Source organism: Saccostrea cucullata, unplaced genomic scaffold (genome assembly GCF_032062105.1).
Source record: "Saccostrea cucullata isolate Sc308-1 unplaced genomic scaffold, CSIRO_AGI_Scuc_v1 ctg1159, whole genome shotgun sequence".
Lineage (NCBI taxonomy): Eukaryota > Metazoa > Mollusca > Bivalvia > Ostreida > Ostreidae > Saccostrea > Saccostrea cuccullata.
In genome coordinates, this window is record NW_026919615.1 from 128,826 (window position 1) to 155,425 (window position 26,600).

Genomic DNA, 26,600 nt, shown 5'->3' on the forward strand with positions numbered 1-26,600 from the left:
TTCACTGTTTTAAGATGTGTCAAATTTACTATCACTATTCCTGTAGCATCTAAACAGTAGAAGGCAGTTTTATGGTAAAGGAAGTGCACACACTTGCTAAAAAATGTGAATTAAGAAAAAATAATTCAGTCTTGGAGACATAACATTTCTTTCACTCAATTTAGTTCACTGTGTATAAATGTTAAAGTATGTTTACTCTATGTAAAAGTTGATGGATAACTCTTCCTTTTCAGGAGTTTGAATGCGGTGTCCATTTTGAGGGTCTGGAGAAGAATAAACAGGAGTGGTCCTTTACCTTGTATGATTTTGATGGACACGGAAAAATCACCAGAGAGGTATAGTTTATTTACCCTGTATGAGTTAGATTAATTAATGCTACAAATCAAAAGTCAGATAATGGCAAAGAGATAATAAGATGAGTTCACATAAAATCAAAAAACCTTTAATGGGACAATTTTTATAATTTTGCGCCATTGATGAGATAAATTATTGTTCCAAAGAAAGTTTTAAAGAAATATTTTAGAGAGCATAAAATTTGAAAAAATGTAGAAAATTTATTGATAAAAAAATATATTTTTCATACAATATTCACCAAAAGCAAAAAAGAATGTGATCCCTGTTCATAAAATGATAAAGAGTGGGATACCCAAAGTTAACAGGTGGAAGCCTTATCAATTTTATAGCTGCGTACAGAAAAAATAGAATCGGCAGCTGCCGGCTAGATAGAGGGGACAGGTTTATTTTTTTTCCAATGGAAGATGGTGATGTTCAGGATGATCAAAGAGCAGCCCTGAATTATATTGTTCATGTTGGATTTAGTCTTGTTGTCATTTATTCATCCAAGGTTTACTGCAAATTGAATATTATGTACACAGCTGATTAAGCCCAAAAGGACGGCCAGTCAATTTTAATTGCACGTACCGGTAAGATATTGGACAAGGTTTGCGATAAGCTCTAGGGGGAAAAAAACAAATCTATGTGTTTGAAGTAGCGAGTGTATTGACGGCCCTGCATTCCAGCTCAGTACAACAGTTTCTGAGTAATCGGCATTAAGAAGATACTCTTTAACACAAGCACCGATGGGATTTATTTCCTATCTCTGTATTAAAGTTAGCCCTTGTCTTAGGTATGCATCAAAAGGGTACTTTGTATGCCTCAGTGCAAGCTCTGGGCAAATATCCATCTGTCATAATAGTGCATCTTGTCGGGAGGAAGAAAGGTGATAGGGGCAGAATGAGAAAACAGTTGTTGGTGTTTCTCTTGTGTTGTGAGCAATAGATCACAGCCTGCCTTCACCTGCTGTGGTACTACTGTAAACCAAGTATTATACGCGTACGATAAATATCCGCGATTTCCGCGAGTAACCTCTGCTCGCGGATATTTATCGTCGCAAACCAGTTGTTCATTTTATTCCCATGAGGTATGGTAAGAGTTATTTGTCCAATTTTGAATACCGATCCCGACGGTTCAATAAGTAATCACGGAAGAACTTTAGTGTACTAGAAGCAGTTGAAATTTGATTACAAACATTCAGAAAAAATATAAAAACGAATGGCAAATCTTAAACTATTTGTCTACAAATGATTAAAATGTCAATAATTATTTCAGCTTGTTTATTATTGTTCATTTATTGTCACAGACGAGTTAGAGATAGCCTGGTTAATTACATGTACGACTTATTATGGCCTGGTCCTGCTCTACCATTTATAATGATTGCCCTTTGGCTATGTTGATCTTAGAAAGCGTCGATTACCCAATTAGTATGAGTCACTTTTACAATTGAGAGTTTGAAATCAACTTTAATCTCTTAGATTTTTCCCGAGTTTATTCGAGCGTCGTGAATACATCTTCGCTAGCCAAGGGTTTCCGATCCGAAATCTACTCTACAACCCTTGGCAGATTTGGCTGAAAATTTTAGAACTCGCGCAAACGAATTTGATTGGCTGCGAAGTCCGAGTCTTCGCAAGGTTTTTACTAATCGACGAAATTCGACTGAATTAAAGTCTATTCGTGTTTTATGCAAAAGAAGAGTAATATTTACACGGGATGAAAGTTAGGATGTGATCTATGCTAAAAAACAAAGGAGCAATTAATTTGAAATTTTTTTCTTTTGATTATATATGTTTTCAAGAATTATTGAAAGGACCACGTAAGTCCGTGTTCCGCAGTTTAGGTGCATCAATTTAAGCCAATCAAATGTTACGGCTCATTGATAATAATTGATACGGCAACATTTAGAAAGTAAAGTCAAACTCTTCACAAAAAATCCACGAAGAACGTTATTTTCTACCACTTTTGAGGTGTGCCCACTGCCCACAGCTCTATGTGGTTGTTAGGATATATTCTACATCAGGCTGCATGGAGGTCGCCATATTGTTTCAAACGTCATATTGATTTACGTATGTTACAGCTATTTTCATTGGACATATATTATACGGTTTCAAGGGACTTAACTCAATTACGGCGATAGGCGGCGCAATTAAAGTTCCCATTTGATAGGACTAAATCTGCCAAGGGTTGTAGAGTAGATTTCGGATCGGAAACCCTTGGCTAGCGAAGATGCGTGAATAATGCGTAAGAAGTATATTCATGGAAACATTTTACCCAATTTAGGGGCGGATAGAAGATTTTAAATGGACGCATTGCATATGTCTTGAATAATGCCTAAGCTGTACTCAAGGTAGCATTTTACTTAGTTTATAGGTGGATATAAAAATTTAATTTGAAACAAAAAATATTTCTAGAAATAAAAAATGTGACCACTTGTTCGCGGAAATAAATCGTCGCGGATTAGTTCTCTAGCGGTCAGTCGCGAATAAAAAATGACGCGTATAATAATTGGTTTACAGTATCACACAGCTCTCCCTGTAGACTGCAGATGATTAAGGGGGAGGGAGTAGTAGAAGGGAGAATTAAAGAAAGAACTGAAGACAAAATATGTATCGAATCACAAGTGTAGGTGTTGTGAACTGTTTTATGTTTGAATAAAAGAGGTTTTAAAAGTGTCCCAAAAACTAAATGATGAAACAACAAATCCATTTCTAAAAATAATTGTTATATTTGGTTACTTTATTTGCAGGATTTGTCCAGTTTATTAAAAGCTTTATATGACGCTGTGGGTTCTTCCATCAAAATTCCTTCCAATGGAACAAAAACTCTGAAACTTAGGCTCACTGTGGGACAGGACAACACACAGCTGTCAGAAAACAAGACCCCTACCAAGGGCAAAAAGGACAAAGTCAAGGACAGTGATAAGGTCAAGGACACTCCCAAATCAAAAGAATTTGCAAAACTGAACAATAATCTTACTGCCACTCATGTTCAACTGCCTGCAAAACAGTGCAATAGTGACTTACAGGAGAGGGTGAAAGGACAATGTCAAAATTCCTGTCAGGTCAAAGGTCATAACCCCTGTACAGCTCATGGTCAAGATAATGTGTGTTCTGGATCCAAAAGGATTCAACTGACATCACAAGAAAGACAACAGCTAGTGGAATTGGTTCAGGAAAACATGGAAAGAAACCATGTGAAGCAGTTAAGGTAATTATTGTATTATAAAGGATAAATGTCCTTATACATCTTTTTTGATAATGCTATTTCAGGGTATAACTGTTGACATACTGGTATGATTCAACCAAAAACGAGACAATAGACATCACACAGATTGTTTTTTTTTTGGGGGGGGGGGGTGAAAGAAAATGTATTTTGTCAGCTCAGTGGAGTGATGGTTTAATGAAAATTAAACATCAATTACACATGATCATCATAGTAAAGATTCAATAAGAAGTATCAAATTATAGAAAACAGGTTAAGAGTAGGTTATATTTCTGTGAAATAAAATTAATTCTCTATGTGAAAAAAGGTTAATCTGCACCATTAGTCTCTAGCCTTGATTGATGACATTTCAAGAAAGGGTTTTCACTAGAGGGAGGAGGAAAATATGGACTTTTAACATGTTGGGCTCATTTGAGCAAACATGCCAAGTGTGTGTAAAAATCCCTTTATTCTTGTGATATTTCTACATCATTTTTTGAGATCACACAGAATAAATGAATAAAATTGCCATCTGAAAATGTTTCTGGGAGTAATTAAGCAGCAATGGAAGAAAGTTTTATTTGTGAGCCTCCGTTTGAAGTTCAAACATGTAATGCAATCAGACTGGCTACTGAGGCAGAAAAACTCTTTGAACTGATGAGGCTGGGCTAGCTGGGATGAAGCAATATTGTCTTTTTTTCCCACTGATAAAGAAACCATATTAGATCTAATGAAAGAGAGAAAATGGGGTAATTTTTCATTAATTCAGCATATTTTATGAAAAGGACAAGGAGGGTAACTCTGGTTAAATTTCAAATTTGAATTAAATTTTCTTTGAAAGTTGTCTTACTTTTGATGAAGTTGTACAAGATTAGTTTTCTGCTTTTGAATACAAATAGGAAAGATGTATTTGTGTATGTTAGGCTAAGCATCAATTATCAGCAAAGGATTAAAAATGGATAGATTTGTAAAGGAAAGAGCACATACAAATAGAGAGAGAACAAATAGAATTCAACATTTTGATTGAAAACATTAGGTTAATGGGAAGAGGAAATGTGGGATGAATTGTGCATCTTAAAAGGAGAGAGAAACAAAGATGAATTTGTGATTGCAAAGCTACATCAAACTTATTAGGAGATTGAATAGGAAAAAAATAGATAGGGAAGCTAAAAGCAAACTCATGAATCAACAGAGAGCTGTCATCAAAGGAGATCTATGGATAGAATTTGGCCTGGCTGGTCTGTGAAGTGTCTCAGAACTGTTATGTTCAAAGACATCCAAATAAAACACCGATGACACTCATTGTTAAAAGCTTTGCCTCTAGGGGACACCAAAAACACTCTCAACTTCCCCTCTCTCTTTCTCTCTCTGGGGGAGGAATTCTGATGCCCCCAAAAAAGGAAATTTCTTTTTAATCATTCTTTTAATGTCTGAATACAGTGTATGAATGGAAGATCAGTTGTGTATGTCAGTAGGGTTGTTATGGGTGTCTTGACAAAAAAGGAATTAGGCCCTCTTTCATGGTTGTGTTAATGAGTGTAATGGAGATGAAATACTTAGTTAAATTAAAAAGTTTCAAGGAAAAGCAATCAAGGGATAGGTATTTTTCCTGGTGTGTTTGTGTTTCTTCGAGATCAAAACTCAGTCTCTTAAGTCCACTGTAGAATTCCCTTCAAAGGCAAGATCAGGGAGAAGAAATAAAAGAGAATAATTTTGGAGCTTCAAAGGTCCGCAAACCTGACATGTGCTTTTATGCTGCCGTTTTCATTAAGAGAAGAAAAAAAAAACACAAAAGTATGAAAAGTCATTTTTCACAATGACATCCTTTTAAAGGAAAGAAATTAGGAATCTTGTGTGGCTATTAATCGGCTTCAAAGATAATGTTTGGCTTTGTGTAAATTGATTATGATCTTGTGGAGATTTGTCTTATGACTTATTCAAAGACAAAAAAACAGGGAAGCTCAAAGAGAGATAAATTAGGAATTTCAAAGATCTTTGGTCGCAGCAAGGAAAAAAAACCTAAATTGAAGCATCTTTGGTACTAGAGCCAGCTTTATTTCAGTATATCATACTGTTTTTTTTCTCTTTTGCCTTCAAAGGATATCCTCTGATGAAGGAATTGTCATCTATTAGAGAGGACAATTTTCATATAAAAGAACTCTTTCAAGATACTGATTTCAAAGAGTAAATGATATTAAAGAGGCTGGACTCTTTTTTCCATTTCATGTCTGATCTTCAGAAACATTCGTCTTTGTTCTGTCCGTCATACGACAATAACAGATTAATTGTATGTTTTTGAAATGACTGATTATTTCCTTCTTTTATATCATTTCACTTTGACAAACAGACTTTAATTTCCAACTTCTAGTCAGAGTAGTTAATTTTACTGAAAAGAAAGAGACTACTTTTAAAGGTTCTTTTATTTTGTAAAGAATAAATACTTAAGCAGGGTAGTTGAACATTGCTGTTATAAAATTTAAAATGTTTGATTTATATCTAGGTAGAACAGAGCCTTTTCCTTGAATCAGTTTTATTGGATGTCTATACATCTACTAATTCCAATATTTGATTATTTTTCAAAATGAATATTTTTTTTCGTAGAAGACACCACAGTGATTGTCGAGGAATCACGACTCATGATCACTCTCACCACAAGCGGCGCCACCGGGTCCACTGCTCCAATCAGACGAGCTGTAACAATCAAACCAGCAACAACACCACCGCCACCAATAACATACAGGAGGAGAGAGCAAAGGAAAGCCAAGACAGGCGAAACTACTACCTCGACTTAGCCGGGATTGAGCACAACGCGCAAACCCAGTCCACGCAAAACCTCAACAACAGTACGGGACAATCAGCTAGGATCGGAGACAGTTTAGTTTCCCCGCGATCTAAAAGTCAGGATACCAAGAAATGTGATAACATCCAGCGAGAATCGCAGAGAATCAAACAACAGCATTTAGACAGTGCTAAGACAGAACATTCGAGGTCAAGGTCATTTGATCCCCAGGAAACAGAGACAAGGTCACCCAAAGGGCATCACAAAGGGTCACCGCACAAACATGGACGATTTCGGCCAGTGAGCTTGCCCATGCACGTTCCTGATTCAATGTCCCACTACCACAGGCGACATCGTCATAGAGACAAAGATCATGACCTGGCCATGCAGCAAGTGGCGGAGTGGATTGAACGCGAACATGCGTGTGATGTGGATGGGGACAAAATAGTGGTTCAGAAGCATGAACATCATCACATTCACGAACATCACCATCATCATCACTATCATCATTATTACGAAGCATGAAAGGTCAAAGGTCATTGGAATCCATTATTATTGTTGAATCTTTTCTAGAGTTTAATTTAAGAATTGTCAGATTTGTTGTTATCTCTTTTTTTTCTTTCATTTTAAGGAAACACATTTTTTCTGTTGATTGTATAGCCCTTTCGTAATGCTCAGAGTCGGGGGGAATATACTCCATTACCTGGCCAATTGAATTGTAACTGTTCATTTATTTTTTTGTGATAAACAATTTTTTCCTTGTCTATTTTTCAGTGTAAATAAATAATAAATGTGTAAAAAATACTCAGTCTGTCATGTATGTTAGTTAAATGTATACATTTTCCTTGTCATGAGGAATTCATGTCTGCTTCATTGTATTGTATGCTCATTTTTTTTCAGGTTTAATAATCATCAAACATTCATATTATAGTATCAAAAAAGGCATTTGCAAATCACTTTTATTTCATTTAAATTATTTGAATGCATGTATATATTATACATGTTTTGAGTTCAGCAAGTATTCAATTAAAACAAAAATGGCTGTAGGGTTTGTACTATTTGAAACCCTGTTATTTAAATTTTTTTGGAAACAATCAGATCTGTTTGAGATAGACAGCAGTGTGTGTATCTGTGAAATGTATTGAATGTCTGCATATGCGTGAATGATATAGAATGAAAAAATACCTGATTTCTGATAGAAATATTTATTCTCCCATAAAGTTGCTAAAATTAATATTCTTATCTACGTTCTGTGTCTGGTTTTAGATAAAAGATTCACTGTTTCAAAGGTTTTACCTTTAATATTTTTTTCTTCTGATTTTTCATTGAGTATGAGGTTTGCAATATTTATTTCCTGGATATAGCCAGACTGAACTGTTTTCCCCCTGAAATAAATGATTTTGATGAAAGATATGTCCCAGAAATACACAATTTTTTTTTTCGGGGGGGGGGGGGGGGGGAAACCTTTAGACAAAAATAAAATTTTGGCATTAAATTTAATTTTTGAATATAATGAAATTGCAAAAAAAGTCAATCTTGATTGGAATTTGAATGTTTGTTTTGAATGTGTATTAGAGAGAATGATTGATTTAGACCAGACAATGAGATTGAATTGTCCAAATTCTACCTCAGTTATTTGAATCGTCATGTGCTTCAAATGTGTTGAAAAAGAAACCCTGCATGTTTTATTTCGTTCAACTCTGTAAAGTTTTTGAATCTCGATATTTTTTTTCCCAACCCCTTTTATTACAGGTTTGATTTTGTTTCAAAGCAATAATGATATGAATAGATTATCCATAGAAACTGAATTAAAAAGAATCTAAATTCAAACTATTTTATAGAAAATATTCCCTTTTTCTGTGTGAAGAAGCATATTCTTTTATGAAAGATATGATTTTTTTTTGTTAAGACACCAATGGTATTGTTATATATGTCCCATTTTGTGGAAATGTTGAAGTAAAAATATGAAATAAAAGTTCACAACATTATAAACATTTTTATTTATTAGAAAGTAATGAATTGGAGAAATATTTCTCTCTGTTGCAATCTAGACAATATTTGCATTCATTTACATGTATATTAGTATATAAAGATATGAATTTTGTCACTGATCAGCCCCTCCCCCAAGGTTATTATAACTTTTATCTGTTCTTAGCAAAAAATCAGACAATTGGGATCCAGGCCCCAGGGTGAGGCTTATCTAATTCATACATTGAAAGTCTGAGGGTCCAGGAGAGTCTTATTTATTTCATACATTGAAAATTTGATTAAGATATGAAAATCTTAAAATTCATAGACTGACATCTCATGTATCAAACAAAATGTATTTGTAAAGTTAAGCTATAAGCCTTTAACAAATTGTGAAATACATATATCCTCAGGATGGGTCTACATTTCAAGCATTGACAATGCATCTTTACTGTATAGATTAAGTATCACACGGTCACATTCTCAGGTGCATTTAGATTTAAGAAAACAGATCTTTGCTTAACATTTAAGCTTAATTAATCTGACTTGTCCTAAGTGTCAATTAGGTGGTCATTACTTTCAAAATAAATAAAAACCCACCAAAATCTTCATACTCTTGTGACCTTCTTAAGGTCATTTTGTCTTGTGACCTTCTTATGAGGCCCATTTTGCCTTACATTGACAATACAAGATGTAGACAAAAAGAGCTCAGCTGGCTGTTTGCTGTAACGATTATTTTTGAAAATGTTTAATCAAGGGCCATTCATGATCAAATGTACCAAAATTTTCTGACCTTGACCTTTCCTGGTTCCTTGACATGTACTATTATGTTAAGCTCAGTTTCAATGTAATAATATGACTTTGTCAAAAGTCATATATATGTAATGATACAAATTGATGGGAACTATTCAACAGGGTTTTCTGACCTTGACCTTATATCTGTCCTTGAACCTGTTAAGACTTATATTTATAAGTGATTTTGCATTTGGCAAGATTTAGGAGAAACGGTTCCTAATAATTTCATGGTCTCATATACATATATTTTGATAGGGACTATAAAACAGATCTTGAGCTTCACTTGACCTCGATCCCACTCTTTGTCAATTGGAAGAGCTTTATTTTTAACTAATTTTTTGACCTTGACCTTTTTCCATAACTTAACCATCACTAATTTTGATTTTACGTTTTACTTAGTTTTAAAAGAAACTTTTCAAGATACACATATTTTATCATACTTGATTCAAAGATACAAATATTTAACTATATTGTTTTTACCTTGACTTTCCTTATGACCTTTACCGAATTACATGTATTATTATTTTATTTTTTATCCAAAAAGAAAAATTAATGTCCATACCTTTTTATGAGACTTCATACATCAACAAAGATTTTTGGGAAGTATTGGCATCTTATGACTTTGACCTTCCCTTGACCTTTAACATAACCTTGGAAGATTTTTTTCAGCCTTCATATGAAAATATATTTTCCATAAATATATTTCTTCAGAAAACTACACACATCAATAAATCTCTGTTCGCGCATTTGAACCCTGGGTAAGGCATTAAATTTCTACGGACATTTTTCTTTTCGTCTTTTTTTTTAAATTTCAATTTACTTTGTTTGTACCATTCTATGGTCAGGTGTGAAGCAAAAGCGGAAGGGAGGGGATGTGTGTGGTCCCGACATAACTTTTTACCATAACAAGTCTTGTTGCCCTCGTAGAAAATGTTCATTGAAAATATTGCCCCCCCCTACCCCCAACTCTTGTTGCAGTATAGTCAAGTCAAATAAGGAAAATATATAGTATGTTTGTGTAAAATAATGTGGTACTGAAAAAAGGGGTAATAAAATTCCTGTTTTTGTTTTTGTTTAGGCAGTAAACAAACTGAAAAAAAACATCGAACACCATGTGTTGCCAAATTTCGTTGACATTACAAAAGAATAATTCAACATAAAGGTGAGATGTGAAAACCAGCCATTCTTCTGGAAGGAAAGATCTAAGTGCTTCCATTCTAAAAGAGTTGTCCTTCTTTTGTCTAGATATTTGTTGAATTTTTGAACTCTGTCAATTTTGAAATAGTTCTAAACGAAAGCTAAAGAATTTCCATGCAAAGTTTTGTAATTAAGTTTCATAATAAAAAAAATACGGATGTTAATTATCATCAGATCATATTTGTTAGCATATATTACATGTACTCACAGGCACTTCGGATATCATGGACACCCCCCTCCCCCTTTCCATTTCATCTATTATTTTATCGATAATGTAACCCTTTTGTCTCTTTTGTACCTGTCGAAAATGATATATTTAAAACAGCTTATAGAGATAAAAGGTTAACATTATCGATATCATTCAAAGTGCATATTAGAATAAAAAATAGGGAAAAGTGACTCGATCCCAGATTTAAAAAGAAACAGAAAATCTGTGTCCACGGCTTAAGGAAAAAAGAAGGGGGGTTGGGGGTCGAGGGGGCATTTTAAGAATGGCGGGCGGACCATAGGGAGTTATTGCATACAATTTTCTTACAAAAACTCAATAGCTTCTGGAGATATCGCCCGGAAATGAAAGATTTAACACAAACTCACACACACAAAATGAACTAATGACCTTGACCTATAACCTTTTTATCTCAAAATCAATAATGGCCTTCCATAGGCCATAGGGAGTTGTGGTAAAAAAAATTTACTTCAAATACTCAAAAGCTTCTCCAGATATAGCTCGGAAACGAAAGTGACAGAATTTATTAATTTATTATTTGACCTTGACCTTTTGACCTCAAGAGTCTGCCTTGGGCTTAGCTACTCTGTTATCATGAAATCGCTTTTTAAAAGTAGATGTTTTGAAATTAAAGCAAAACAATTTAGTTTTCAATTTCATATTTTTGGAATATTTCTGGAATATCTATAACGTCATAATTATTTGGCGTCATAGTACTATGACGTTTGAAGGCGTCATTCGTATTATGACGTCATAATAGCTTAGTTGGTACAGAGCGCGAATTTGTTGTCAAGATACCAAAATGGGTTTGTTCCAAAGTTGCTTGAGAAAAAATAATAAAATTGGCATTCTATCTGACGAGGAGGAAGCCGCCTACAAAAAGATCGAAGAGGTCAACGAAGAAATGGCGCAAGAGAAGATTGACATTCAAACTCTCCCAGAGATGATGTTTTGTGTCACACCGAAGGAAGTCCATGGGGACGCCACTCATCCTCCAGATGTCACTAAAAAGACTGTAATGATGAATATCAATTACAAATCAAGTGTGCCTAAGTTACCTCCTATTCCTGGACAAGTTAAGACGATCCTTATTCAGGATCTAGATGACGAACATGATTACCTTAAATGGGAAGGTACGTTATACTAAATACGACAAAACCAGTCTTCACTGGCTAATTTAATGTTAAAAAAACATTTTTGTTTAAAAAAATCCCTTTTTTTTGCAGAAGAAACTAAGAGAGTTCTTATGGAGCAAGGTCCTCTGAAGAAGGGCAAGGATAAGTTGTCAGAACAAAGAAGAAGACAGCTTCTCCGAAGAAATTCAAATTAAAAGAGAAGACTAAAAAATATTGTGAACAGAAGAGACAGATAAAATATATACAGTGTATACATTTTTTGGCTTCAGTTGTGACTGATTTGTTGAAGGAGAGACATCAACATATATATAGACTGACTCTTCGCAGTTTAAACTTTACATGGCATGTTGTGGGTTTTTTTCTTGCTCATTTATTTATTTTTTTATTTATTTATTTATTTTTTTTTTTTTGTTGTTGTTGATGAAAATTTTCAGGATGTGAATAATGGAGACAGTTCTGTTGCTCACTGCTAACTAATTTTTAAAATACATATTCATTCTTTGGCTTTAGCAAAAAATTGCTTTCAGAGAATCTTTTCATCATATCTAGGATTAGATTCCAGGGCTGCCCAAAAATTAATCACAAGGCCACACCAATTTAATTTCTTGTTCGTCGGATTTTTGATGGAAAAAAGTACGAGCGGGCAAGCGGTTAAATAATAATATTATTACTTTTTTGAAGGTAAAATTTTTAGGCGGAGCGTGAAAAAATTTGAGCGGACAATTATATTTTATCTGATTTGCAGAGTTAGCAGATTAAACAAATGATTAATAGAGCAGATATGGAACAGAAAATAGCCCATAATTTTTATGGTGCGGGAAATTTAAATTAATATTATTTCTATAGTTTTGTTTAAATATGAGCGGGCGGGTCCGACGAACAAGAAAATTTATTGGTGTGGCCCAAGGAGCAAAAATATTGCATGCATTTTGATTTGCCTTATGATCTGTTGTACTTTCGTTTGCACGTTCTGAAATGTAATAAATATTTTTTTCATCATATGCTTGAGTAATTTTTATCTCCGATTGGGTGAGATCTAACATTTTAGACAGAAGCTAATTCAGAGGGAGAAGAGGAGCATGCGGGGATGTAAGGGTTGGAAGGGGGAAGGGCAGTTCTTTAAAGCGGGCGGACGGACCATAGGGAACAATAGTATGAAACATATGGAGATAACGAACAGTATTCAAGGAAAAAAAATCCGGAAAACAATACAAAATAGGAGCACAGCAATCACGGACCTCCGAAACATCAGAGGTGGGATCAGGTGTCATGAAGGAGTGAGCATCCCCTGCCGACCGTTCACACCCGTCGTACGCTCCTTGTCATGATCGGGAAATAACGGAAAAATCCGTTGTCAATATTTCATTGCAAAATCTTCTTGAGATATCGCATGGAAATGAAAGATTAATATGTACATGTACATATATAGAATGTATGAATTTATGACCTTTACCTTTGACCTTTCGAAATCAATATGGGTCTTTCATAGGCCATAGGGAGTTGAGGTAATAAATTTCACTTCAAAGCTCAAAGGCTTCTCAAGATATAGCGCGGAAACGAAAATGTTAAAACAGATAGTTTATAACCTGACCTTTGACTTCAAGACATGTATCTTCGTTAGCCAAGCGTTTCTGATTATGAGGAGATTAGCGTATCAGAAAACCTTGGCTAGCGAAGATGACTTCAGAATCGATAGGCTTCTTCCTTCATTGCAAAAGCTTCTCGAGATATCGATATTGCGCAAAAACAGAAGTGCTAATGACAGACAGAAAAATATACAGACTGACAGACAGACCAAAATTAATATTCTCCAGGTTTTCATATTTCACAGGTTTATTTCTTATGATTAAGTCCCTTCGGTACCATTATTCAAAAATTTTGGTCAAGGTTAATAAAGTTTGGAATTTTTTTTTTTTTACAAATCTGAGTCAAATTTCACAGTCAAGGTCAAAAGGTCAATACCCGTAAATCTGGAAATTTTTACGTCGATTTTATTTTGCGAATTCGGGTCAAAATGCTGTTGATAAATTTTTCCGTACCAAAATTTTGCGAATGACCACTGCTTTGTTTATATTTTCTTATTGGTGATTTATTTTTAAGAAAAATATTTTTGCGAATGCAATGCACTCGCAAATTTGCTAAAAATTTATCTACAGCAAAAATTTCCAGATTTACAAGACCGAATAACTATCTCAATTTACACTGCGTTTGTAAAATCAATGCCTTATGTTTACGAACTCTTATTTTTTATGAACTCTAATGATATTGTCTGATGACTCCCTTTTTTATCTCTGTATAATAACCTTTAATAAAGCCCTTTCCCACAAATGAAGTTGCTTTCTATACCTGCCTGTTTACTGCATATAATTTAATTTTTTTAAAATCAGAAATGAAAGAAATTTTTACATTTATATTTTCAGAATTACCCACCCTGTCATAACCTGACTATAAGAATGAAAAGTTAGGTTTTTAAGAAATTTAACTACGTTTTTTGAATAATATTCTACAATCATCATTAACTTGTGACTTCATTTATTTTATTTTATTTTATTCATTTTTTTGGAGAGGTGGGGGGGGGGGGTATGGCGTACACTCCTCGGATGGCTTGTATACATGTATCTGTTTGAATGGAATGTAGCGGAGGAAGCCGAGGATTTCCGACTTATTATGCATAATGAGATCTATCTATCAAAAAGTACAAAAAGCAAATAATTGAAACTTTTGCGTACAATCACATGCTGAGAATAAATTGAAGGAAATTTCTACCGATGACAGCGTGTATATTGTATGGATTTTCAGGGGGTGAGGCCCATTTCACACCATCTAAACATATATTGTCTTGTTCTCATTGACACCGAATATGAATTTAACTGATTATTTAATTTACTTGTGTGTAACTGTGTATGAACTTCTATATTCAAGTAATGGTTAGATGTACATGTATATCTTCAAGTTAGAATGTCATCCGGGACCCTTGACTTGGTCAATAAAATATTGCATTAAACAACGTACCAACTTAAAGAAAGGGTGGCACATAAAAAAACTTAAACATGTCAATTATATGTTAACCATTTTATCATACTCTGAAAGTCGAATTTAACGTCTGACTTTGAACAGATTGTGTTGGATCAAACCTAGATATATACGTAACCTAGGTATTTTTATCGGTATTTTTTTAATTGCAGAACAACTTTGTTCAGAACACGTTTTTCTTTTTAAATTGTACAACACACAATATTTGTCTTTATCAAATTGTACAACTGTAAGCACTGAAGTAATGTGTCTTAGTTACAAGCACAACGTGCCGGGCTCATTTTCGAAGAAGACCCCCCCCTCCCCATTTCCCCAATGTACAAAAACTTTATTTCTTTCACAATGTGTGAACTGGTATAATTAATTTTATAGCATCTTAAATCATTGTCATACAGGCAAGTAGCATCAATGGGGGTGGGGTAAACACGTTTATTCTATTTTCCGCATTTTGATATAATGTTCAATTGAAAAAAAATAAAGCGGAATCGTTTTTAAGAGAACTGTGAAATGACTGATACGCAAAAATTACAATTCCTGAAAGTTGCACCCCAATCACCCCTTAAATTTAGTTCAGGCAAGTACCATAAAAAGTACATGTAGGTACTGCCTAAAGGTTTATTTTTGTGGAGGTGGGTTTGCTGATTATACCGAAAGAGAAATAACATTACTTTGACCGGGATCAATCCTTAAGACCTTACTACATGAACAGTGATGTCAGATATTCTTTTTACCCCCTTATGAGCAATCGTAATTACTCGGTCAATTCCGTGAACAATGAATAACTTCTCTTGGAAAATGGCATAGTTGTTACGAATACCTTGCGAGATGATTTCAGATTAGGAACTTTTTCGGGGTTTTTTTTATGGGCAGCGGTCTGTCCCTCGTCAAGGTACATTCAAATACAAATTTCCAGTGATTAAAGCATGATTATGTTGATGATGTAGAAAAAAGGATGAGATGATGTTGCTGAATACACGTATAAGACCACATAAATGCTAAAATTTGGAAAATCGAATATTGAAGAAACTTTCAAATACATCTAGAAAAAATTATTTCTAACTAATACAAAAGGATGATAAGTAATGACGTTTCAATTATCAATGACGTTGTGTGACGTTATGTAACGTTTTATAGCGTTATCTTGTTAGCACTTCATTGCTTTCATTTTGAGTTTTTATAAGAATTTAAAAGGTATATTATGAAAAATTTGGTATCAGTATATTCAGAAAAACTATCTCTTTCAGAAACGGTCAAAAACCGATTTTCGAAAATTTGGTTACGAAGGTCCCTTTTCGCTTGACGCAACTCAAATATATCTATGTGCAATTTATGTTTCATTCCTCTTATCTACCATCTCTTGATTTGATTTGATAGGACTTAAACCTTTTATTTATAAAATTCAAAAGAAATATTGTTTTAACTCTTACTTAATCATCAATAGGTTCAGTCTTGTATTCCACCACGTCTCAATTTGAAATCTACATCCTTTATTTCCTCAAGAGATTGTAAAACTGTTACTTCCAAACTCTTCAAACACATTCAAATCTTACAATACTTAGATATTAACATGAAATACATGTATGTAGGTAATGAACAGCATCCAATCTCAAAACTCCATTCAAACAACAAATCAGGAGCAGAGCAAATACGGATTTCCTAAACAACAAAGGAGGGATCAGCTGCCCGGGAAGAGAAAGCGTCCCTTGTTGACCGGTGTCACACACGGTGCCGTGTGCATCTTTTCACGATCCGCAAAAAAGAAATATTAGCATACAATTCTGTGTAAAAATGATCTAATAATTGGTATGAAAAAAAACCGTCAGTTGGCATTCGACTTAATAGACTGTACTTGCTGATAAAGGGCATTGTATCGACCATTGAACTTGCGAAATGATGACTTTTAATTAAGACTTTAATTAAGTGCTGTCTTCCGTGTAACTTCAGGTTCGTCAATTTTGAACAACGAAAATGATTAAGCTCTGCCCATTCTGTGACGTAAGCGGTCCAACATCTCATCGACCGGTCCATCATATACCTTTGAGAATTTGTTCCTATACAAATCTATACGAAAAAAAGTTTAACATTCTAATGTTTTGCTGAGCGGGCATAAATTTCATAGTCTGATAAATTCAGGTATGAAGCATGGCGGAGGGAGGGGGAGGGGGTCCAGACATAAAAAGTACCATAAAAAGTCTTCTTATCCCCATAGAAAATGTTCATTCAAAATCGTGTCCCCTCCAAACTCTTGATGCAGTATAATCCAAAGGCGCTCCCCCATGTAATTCTGTAAATGACGAAAGATAAGTATATATGGTCTACGCCCTCTATGCTATAAAATCTTTTGTTTTTATAGTATAGAGTGGATAGACCTATATACTTATCTTTCGTCATTTACAGAATTACATGGGGAGCGCCTATGGTATATTCAAGTCAAATTCCTTTTTTTGTTTTTGTTTTGGCAATAAACAAACTGAAAAAAAACATCAAACACCATGTGTTGCCAAATTTCATTGACATTACAAAAGAATAATTCAACATAAAGTTGGTAAATGTGAAAACCATCCATTCTATTGAAGTACTTCCATTCTAAAAAAGTTGTCCTTCTTTTGTTATATTTGTTGAATTTTTGAACTCGATCAATTTTAAATAGTTCTAAACGAAAGCTTGAAGAATTCCCATGCAAAGTTTTGAATTAAATTTCATAATGAAAAAATACGGATGTTAATTATCATCAGATCATATTTGTTAACATATACATGTATTACACGTACTCACAGGCACTTTGGAGATGGACACCCCCTCCCCTTTCCATTTCATCAACTATTATTCGATAATGTAACCCTTTTGTCTATCTTGAACCTGTCGAAAAGATATATTTAATTTAAACAACTTAGAAAGACAAAAGTGTAGCATATCGATATCATTCAAAGTGCATACCGGTATTAGAATACAAAAATAGGAAAAAGTGACTCGATGCCAGATTTAAGAAGAAACAGAGAATCTATATTCCCCGCTTAAAGAAAAAAGAAGAGCATTCGCGGATGGGGTGGGGGTGGGGGAACGAGGGGGCATTTTAAGAATGGCGGGCGGGCCAATGGGAGTTATTGTATACAATTTTATTACAAAAACTCAAAAGCTTCCTGAGATATCGCCGGGAAATGAAAGATTTAACACACACACCCACAAACCCACACAGAATGATTTGATGACCTTGACCTATGGCCTTTTTAACCTCAAAATCAAGAATGGTCTTCCATAGGCCATAGGGAGTTGTGGTATAAAATTTCACATCAAATACACAAAGGTATCTCTAGATAAGCTCGGAAAAGAAAGTGATACAAATGACAGATTAATTTATGACTTGACCTTGGCCTTTTGACTTCAAGAGTCTGCCTTCGGCCAAGCTACTCCGTTATCATGAAATCGTAAAGTAGATGTTTCAAAATGAAAGCAAAACAATTTAGTTTTCATTTTCATATTTCCCTTTTATATGCCATGTAACTGGAAAAGTTTTGAAGTTATATCTATAACGTCATTACCGTCTTCCTTGGAAGACGGTATTGTATAGTTGAAGTTTTTTAGTCTTCGGACTATGCACTTCCTCTCTTTTGTGATTGGTAGAAATTGCATGATGAGAAAATTTTCAATTATTTCATTGGATGAAATGCTGTTCAGGCAAGGGAGATAACTTTCTGATGATCTATTTTTCGTACGACTTAACAATTTTGCAACATTTCCAATCTTAAAAAAATGACAAAACGAACAACAAAATCAGCAGTAATTATTTCTTAACAACTTGATATTTTTTATAGCAATAAATAAAAAGGTCTCCTTAATTTCATTATAAATAAAATTTGATAGTTATTGCTTGCAGGCTTTACAATTTGTTATTATTCTTTTCCCCTTTCTTGTTTGAAGAGTGAATGGGAATCAGCCGAGGTTTGCCGAAAGCTCTCGGCCAGTCAAAGTTTACGGAGATGACCGAGCGACAACCATGGTAGGGCTAATGCCCGTAAAAAGCTAATTTAGAAATACAAAATCAAGAAATTCAAAAGAATTATACGGCCTGTTAAGTGTAAATCTGTTTACTGTTTAAAATTGTTGCTAAAGACGGTTAGCTTTTTTGAAAAGCTCTACTTGTAATTATTTGCCGTCATAGTACTATGACGTTTGAAGGCGTCATTAGTATTATGACGTCATAATAGTTTATTTTGTACAGAGCGCGATTTTGTTGTCAAGATAATAAAATGGGTTTGTTCCAAAGTTGCTTGAGAAAAAATAATAAAATTGGCATTCTATATGACGAGGAGGAAACCGCTTACAAAAAGATCGAAAAGGTCAACGAAGAAATGGCGCATGAGAAGACTGAAATTCAAACTCTCCCAGAGATGATGTTTTGTGTCACACCGATGGAAGCCCATGGGGACGTCACTCATCCTCCAGATGTCACTAAAAAGACTGTAATGATGAATATCAATTACAAATCAAGTGTGCCTAAGTTGCCTCCTATTCCTGGACAAGTTAAGACGATTCTAATTCAGGATCTAGATGACGAAAACGATTACCTTAAATGGGAAGGTACGTTATATACTATATACGACAAAATCAGTCTTCACTGGCCAATTTAATTAAAAAAAACATTTTCGTGTAATAATTGATATCTTTTTTTTTTTTTTGCAGAAGAAACTAAGAGAGTTCTGACGGAGCATGGTACTCTTAAGAAGAAAGATAAGTTGTCAGAACAAAGAAGAAGACAGCTTCTCCGAAGAAATTCAAATTAAAAGAAACTTCATGAAATGTTGTGAACAGAAGAGACAGATGCTATCCGGCGGGACCTGCTGTTTTCTAAAATAGAATGAATTTGAAGTTTGAACATTCTTTAGTTGGCTTCAGTTGTGAATGATATGTTGAAGGAGAGATATCAACATGTATATAGACTGATTCTTCGCAATATAAACTTCATATGGCGTATTCTGGTTTTTTCTTGCTCCTATATATTTTTTTTATTGTTGAAAATTTTCATGATGTGGATAATAAACACAGTTCTGCTGTTCATTGCAAACTTATTTGATATATACATTCATTTTTTATTTAACAAAAAATTGCTTTCAGATACCTGGGGTAATATTTTCATCAGAATCTGGGATTAAATTCCCTATCCAAAAATCACAAGGAGTAAAAATGTTGCATGCAATTAGATTTGCCTCATCATGGCTCATGTTCTATTGAACTTCCTTTTGTACATTCAGAAATGTAATAAATAATTGTTTTTACTATATGCTTAAGTAATTTTCATCTCCGATTGGTTGAGCATGTCGAGATCCAACATTTCAGGAAGAAGCTTATTCAGAGAATATGTATCCTCCGCATAAAAAAGAAGAGTACTACGAGGATGTAGATGGTCGAAGAGGGGAGGGTGGTACTTTAAGTACTTTAAGGTGGGCGGGCTAATGACTGATAAAAAGATATACAGACTGACGGACAGATATGACTAAAATTAATATCCTCAAGGTCTTTCATATTTCACATGTGTATTTCTTATGACAAGGTCTCTTGAGTACCATTATTCAAAAATTTTGGCCAAGGTAAAAGTTTGGAATATTTTTTTTTATTAATCTGAGTCAAACTTCACAGTCACGGTCAAAACCTTGTTATTGTCACAAGAAAGATGCAAGTGAAATATGAAAACCATAGCTTTCTCTTATCAAAAGTAATTGACAAAGTTAAAGTTTTGGCGGAAAGACAGCTAGATAGACGGGCAGCAAGACGGACAGGACAAAAACATATACTTGTGTATGTACCCCCGAATCTTGGATTCCGGGTACCTAAAATGTCCAAAGTAAATATATCTATGTGCAATTTATGTTTCTTTCCTTTTATCTACCATCTCTTGATTTGATTTGAGAGAGCTTTTACCTTTTGTTTATCAAATTCAAAAGAAATATTGTTTTATAACTCTTATTTTTTCGCCCAGTCTTAATCATCAATAAGTTCAGTCTTGTATTCCACCACATCTCAAGTTGAAATATACAACCTTTATTTCCTCAAGATATTCCAAAATTGTTGCTTCCAAACTCATCAATTATATTCAAATCTTACAGCGCTTAGATATTAGACATGAAATACATGTATGTAGGTAACGAACAGCATCCAAGCTCAAAAGTCCATTCATATAACAAATTAGGAGCAGAGCAAATACGGATCTCCTAAACAACAAAGGTGGGATCAGCTGCCCGGAAAGAGGAAGCATCCCTTATTGACCGGTGTCACACGCGGTGCCGTGTACATCTTTTTATGATCGGCAATCAGAAATATTAGTATATAATTCAGCGTAAAGATGATCTAATAATTGGTATGAAAAAACGTCAGTCGGCATTCGACTTAATAGACTGTACTTGCTGATAAGGCCATTGTATCGACCGTTGAACTTGTGAAACGATTACTTTAATCAATACTTTAAAGTTTAAACAAAATCAGATATTCTAGTTTCTTCTTGTAGTTTCGTCATGGATCAAGAGGAAAATCTTAGAGTGAATGAGTTTGGATGATTTTACCCATAGTGCTTACTATTGGACTGTTAAGAGAAGGTACAGACAGCTCAATATTTAGAACTACTTTAAGATTGATCAATGAGCACTAGATCCATCCTGTTTGGATATTCATTGGTTTGGGGAACAAAGGCCATCTTTTAGTTTTATTTTATATTTCTATGGATCTTCTACAATGTTGTACAGTATTATACTCAGATGACCGCTAAGACCCTTAGGTCTCTTGTTTGAAATTTAAGTCTATGACAACTCATTAATTTCATTTTTTTTTTAAATTTCTACAATATTTTTTAAAGCAATTCTAACTTCAGTATATCTTCCATCCATTAAAGGACGACCTCCAATCGGGATGACTATAGAGATTCCCGACATGACTTTCAGTAGGATGCGTTCGGACAAACACCACGTCTCCCTGATTGACCTCTACCACCACCACTCCTGTTGTAGTTCTTATATTTGTTGCTCCCCCGCCGGATGTATACATGGCTGCAACAGCATTAGAGTTGACAACAACCTACGAATAAATATAGCTGCCCGGCTTGCAATACAGATTCCACATAAACACATACACACCATGTTGTGGAGCGGTGAATATTCCGGAATATGGATTATAATGGTTTCCTACGTTTGTTACTATGCTGTCGAATTTAATGGTGTGGTCTTTTGAGATCTCTGTTTCATATATGGAAATAAAGGCAGAAAATGCTACACAATTTACAGCTGATCGAGGCTTTGTTGTGTGTACACCTGAAATTCCAAAAAAAAAAAAAAAATCATTACTAAAGGAGAAATTTTTTTTCTTCATATTTCTTGTGTTCTTTGTCTTTCTATAAGGTCTGTGTTAACTCCGTTCCAATTTTATATTGTTTGATGGACTTCCGAGCTTTAACTTTATATTTCATTTAAAGATAAATTAAATTATCATAGATTAAATATATGTATGACTGTATCTATCATTATGTGGTGGTATCAGATTAACTTTTTCATATTATACTTAAAGCAAGGTCAGGTCAAGGTCATTACCCCCCCCCCCCCCCCCCCCCCTCAGGACAAAATAAGAACTTTGAAAAAATTACAATGTTTATTAATGTTGCCAATCATGCGATGCCTACCTCTATTTTAAACGATTAATCAATATATTATTTTTTTGCATAAAAAGATTTAAGGGTTTATCAGATGATATTAGTTAATTGACATAAATAATTTAACTAAATGGATATTGGCTTATCTAAATTTTCTCTTATGTGCTTAAATATTTGGGAGATATTAGTTATTTTTAAATGCTTCGTATATTAAAATTTTTCTTATTTTCATAATTGGTAAAGTTTGAAAAGTTTATATGAAAAAAAAAATTAAAAGGTTTTGATCATTTATGGAGGGAGAAAAATTCTCAAATTCATATTTAGTTGGTTAATTTTGCAAAATCATTCTTATTTGAAATATTTTTAAACCTTATTTCAGTATAATTAATTTTACTAACATCTGAAAATTTCGTCAAGTCTTATGTGATATTTTAACCTAATTCATTGCTATATAGTTATTTTGAGAAGCAAAAAGAAGATATTTTCAGACGCCACCCTTCCACCTAAAATATAGTCCTTGCTATAGACTTCAAACTGTTTACCATTTCTATTTAAAATTGTAAAATTGTAACGAGGAAAGAAATAATATGTATGACATGCCAAATTACCCGGTAAAAAAAATGAGCTAAACATAGTTTCCCAGTCGATAAACTAGGTTTATCGTTGTAAACTATAGTTTACGGATTGTAAACTATAGGTAACAACATTAATTTATATGTTACATCTGTAAACCATAAATAGTTAACGCGATTATCTATGTTTCAGAACCGTAAACTATAATTTGCGATTGCAAAACATAGATTATCTGATAAATACAGTTTCACGATTTGTATACTGTGGTTTACAACTCTTAACGATCTGATAAATATAGTTTCACGATTTTTGATACTATGATTAACATCTCTTAACTATAGTTCACGATTATAAATTACAATTTACTTTACAGAGGTTAATCTAGGTTTATCAACAAAATCTTTACAGATTACTATTACAGATAGATAAACTTAGATTAGCATTCGTAAACTATAGTTTACAACCGTTAAATATAGTTTTACAGATGAAAACTATAGTTAACGAATTTTTAACTATAGTTTACAGTTTGTAAACTATAGTTCACAGTTTGTAAACTATAGTTTACATTTGATAAACCTAGTTTTTCAACTGTGAAACTGTGTTTTGCTCATTTTTGTGAATTTGGCGTGCTATAAATATGATCTCGTAAAAATCCTGTACAACTTACTATCACATATAAACAAACATATGTCATCCAGTCAGAAATAAGACGACCCCCTAGCGTTATATTCTCTATTGCGACGGTGATGACTTGTAAAACTCCCTATCAGGTATGAGTCATGACGTATGCATTGTAGATCAAGTTCAACATATCAAAACACACATTAATCTACACTTTTATATGGAGATTACATACTAAAAAGGTAACGAAAATGAAAAGATTCTCACACACACACAGCCAAAGAAAATCTGAGAATAACATAAAACACTGATCACTGCAGTTTGCAGAGGTAGGATCACATGCCAAAGAAGAGCAAGCTTCCCCTGTCGACTGATTGACCTCGCCGTGAGTCCAATATATTGATCAGGATATGAATAAAATGAAATGGATTTCAATCTGTTACAGTAATATCTGAAGCAATTCTGTTATAATCATTTAGTCGCCAATTGTCGAGTGATTCGCAACATCCTAAGAATGCGTATATCGAACCAGCAATTTATATGTACGGTTTTGATATAATTGCTTTTGAGAAGACCAGAACAAATTTTTTCCCTTGGAGATGAATGTGGAGGGAAACGAAAAGTAGATGTTAATATTTCACCAGCAACTACAGTATGTTGCCGGGATATACAAGTAATAACTGACATGAGAACAAGTTAAATTTTTATATTTTAAGATAAATGAAATAGATAACTTTTTTTATCGTATATGTTTGCTTGCTATAGTATTCCATGGAAGATCTGGTTGTACAATTCTCTCACCTTTCAAAAGACCTTTCTCCTGAAATGAATTATATTTCTTGTTCAGGAATGGATTTGACTTAACAATGGCTGGTTGGTTTTCGGTCTCATTCAAGGAAAAATTCTGCTGTGCTTTCAAGAATATTTGGCCCTTTGGGTTTGAACTGGACGAAGAGATTCCATCGAGATTTTCTTTTAGCAAATCAGTTGGGCTTGTAGACATTTTTATTCTTTTGCGAAACATTGTGTTAACGTCTTTTTTCTTCTCAGATATCTCGTGGTAATTTTCCATAGCTGTTATTCTCGCATTTAGTTGTCGGTTTGTAGACAGCAATTTAGAGATCGTTGCCTTAACATTGTCCATTTGTATGTTCGAGTTATATAGCTTTTCTTCTAGTTGTAAAACTCTTCTTTTCAAATCTTGGTATTCTTTTTCAATCGGTGTTTCAAAAATCCGACTTTCTCCTTTGTCGTTTGCTTCATATTTGTCTTCAATTCTCAACATGAGGCTTTCCAGAAGATTTTCCACGTGTTCAAGTCTTTCCTCGCATGATTTTGCCGACAATGTTTTAACCAGAAACGCAAGGAATAATATTCTAAAAATCATTCCGAATCTGTCTAAGTCAGTAATCAAAAATTACACAGTGTTCTATTTCTTCTGAAAAATGATAAGCATTGTGTAACATTAAAGATATTTATCCTGATAATGTTTGTAATGCACTGTTAGTGCAAATTTCCACTGTCAGTGCAAATTTCTATCTTTTACTTTAGAAACAAGAGGCCCATGGGCCTTATAGATCACATGAGCATCATGTATACCAACATTCCAACTATTGAATTTGATTCATGTTTTAATCCAGAGGCCATGACATTCACAATTTTGAGAGAGAAACCATTGCTCATAAAAACTACACATTTAGCATGTTTAGATATTGATTGATTGTATACTGTTTAACGTCCCTCTCCAGAATATTTCACTGATATGGAAACGTCATAGCATGTTTAGATTGGTTACTTAACACCCGTATATATAACCATAATATGCAGAGTAGGGGGACAACATAATGTATTTCAACTTATCAGTAATATTCAGCGATAATTAGTTGATACTCCACTCCACAGGAACCCCTGACCCTGATTCCACACATTTCAAAATTTTGGAAAAGGCACCTTTGCTTATTATGAACGTTTGACTAGTGAAAATGCATTAATTCTTTGAACCTCTCTGCTCCTGGGTGTTAAACTAACTACATACATAGTTATGATGAGTAAGAGTGCCTCTACCATTTCCAGAAGATAATTAGACCCCACCTCTATGATAGCCCTGACCCAGGGCCTTGATTTTCAGAAGAATCGTTACCCTTCTTCATCATAATTATGTTCCCCAAACGAAGTTGGGGAACATATTGTTTATACTCTGTTTCTTATTATTAAGGTCTTCCGTTTCAGACGGAAGACCTTATAGTGATTCTACTGTTTCTTTTTAAGGTCTTCCGTTTCAGACGGAAGACCTTATAGTGATTCTACTGTTTCTTATTATTTTTTTTTCCCCTTCCCCCTTTTCTTTTTTTGACGATTTCTCAGAGATGACTGGACGGATTCTCATGAAATTTTCAGAGATGATAGAGAATAAAAATATCTTTCAAATGCAGTTTACAGTTTGTCAAAATTCACTTCCGGTCGTCGGATTTGTCCGATTTCCGCTTTTTTCGAAAAAGTTTTGTCCGAGTCATATCTCAGAAACGGTAAGAGATTAAGACACCAAACTTATAGGAGTAATAGATCTTGATAAGTAGGCAAAACCAATTGGGTTAACACTGTCCGCCGTCACTTCCGGTCGTCACAGGAAGTGATCAAATAAATCAAAAATTTGAACTTTTTCTTTTTTGAAACTTTTTTGCATTACATAATAGCATCTTATATGTAGTTTCGAAAATGTCAGTCCCACCGGAAATGAAAACGACAACTTCCGGTTATAAGAGAAAAACTGCATAATTTGAGTATTTTTCTTTCCCATAAATATTTTTTTATATATAAAGTATTTGTAAAGATGTTTTTAATATGTTATTAAGACTGCAAATGTCTAAAGTAACGTCAAACATCTTTGTAAAATTCACTTCCGGTCGTGTGATTTTCTGTCCTCAAAATGAGAAGTTATCATAGCTAGATCTCGTAAACGGTAAGAGATGAAGACACCAAACTTATAGGAGTGGTAGATCTTGAAGAGTAGGCAAATATATATGGGTTAAGATTGTCCGCCGTCACTTCCGGTTGTCACAGGAAGTGATAAAAGAAATTGAAAAATTCAACTTTTCTTTATGGAAACCC

General features: G+C 34.0%; 2 protein-coding genes and 1 pseudogene across 5 annotated transcripts in view; 2 read left to right on the forward strand and 1 right to left on the reverse strand.

The window, feature by feature from the left end:
- The window catches only part of LOC134234487 (protein naked cuticle homolog 2-like), a 32,759-nt gene extending 25,037 nt beyond the window's left edge, over positions 1-7,722 (forward strand). For all 4 annotated transcript variants that reach the window (XM_062716569.1, XM_062716577.1, XM_062716581.1 and 1 more), the window contains 3 exons: positions 234-335; positions 3,080-3,540; positions 6,136-7,722. In XM_062716569.1, coding sequence (XP_062572553.1) covers positions 234-335; positions 3,080-3,540; positions 6,136-6,838 — 1,266 coding nt within the window. In that variant the 3' untranslated portion in view covers positions 6,839-7,722. The remainder of the gene's footprint in view (positions 1-233; positions 336-3,079; positions 3,541-6,135) is intronic.
- An 11,179-nt stretch (positions 7,723-18,901) lies between these two features.
- LOC134234402 (uncharacterized) lies at positions 18,902-19,649 on the forward strand. Its single transcript, XM_062716469.1, has 2 exons — positions 18,902-19,246; positions 19,349-19,649. The coding sequence occupies exons 1-2, from the start codon at positions 18,916-18,918 to the stop codon at positions 19,447-19,449; spliced, it is 432 nt and encodes a 143-aa protein (XP_062572453.1). The 5' UTR covers positions 18,902-18,915; the 3' UTR covers positions 19,450-19,649.
- A 1,707-nt stretch (positions 19,650-21,356) lies between these two features.
- LOC134234414 (cerebellin-4-like) lies at positions 21,357-24,907 on the reverse strand (annotated as a pseudogene).
- Between the last annotated feature and the right edge of the window lie 1,693 nt (positions 24,908-26,600).

What these genes read in the sequence shown, in the direction of transcription:
- LOC134234402 (XM_062716469.1), top strand. Translation starts at nt 18,916, where the DNA reads ATGGGTTTGTTCCAAAGTTGCTTGAGAAAAAATAATAAAATTGGCATT. An exon ending in CGATTACCTTAAATGGGAAG is followed by an intron (nt 19,247 to 19,348) that starts GTACGTTATATA and finishes TTTTTTTTGCAG; the next exon opens with AAGAAACTAAGAGAGTTCTG.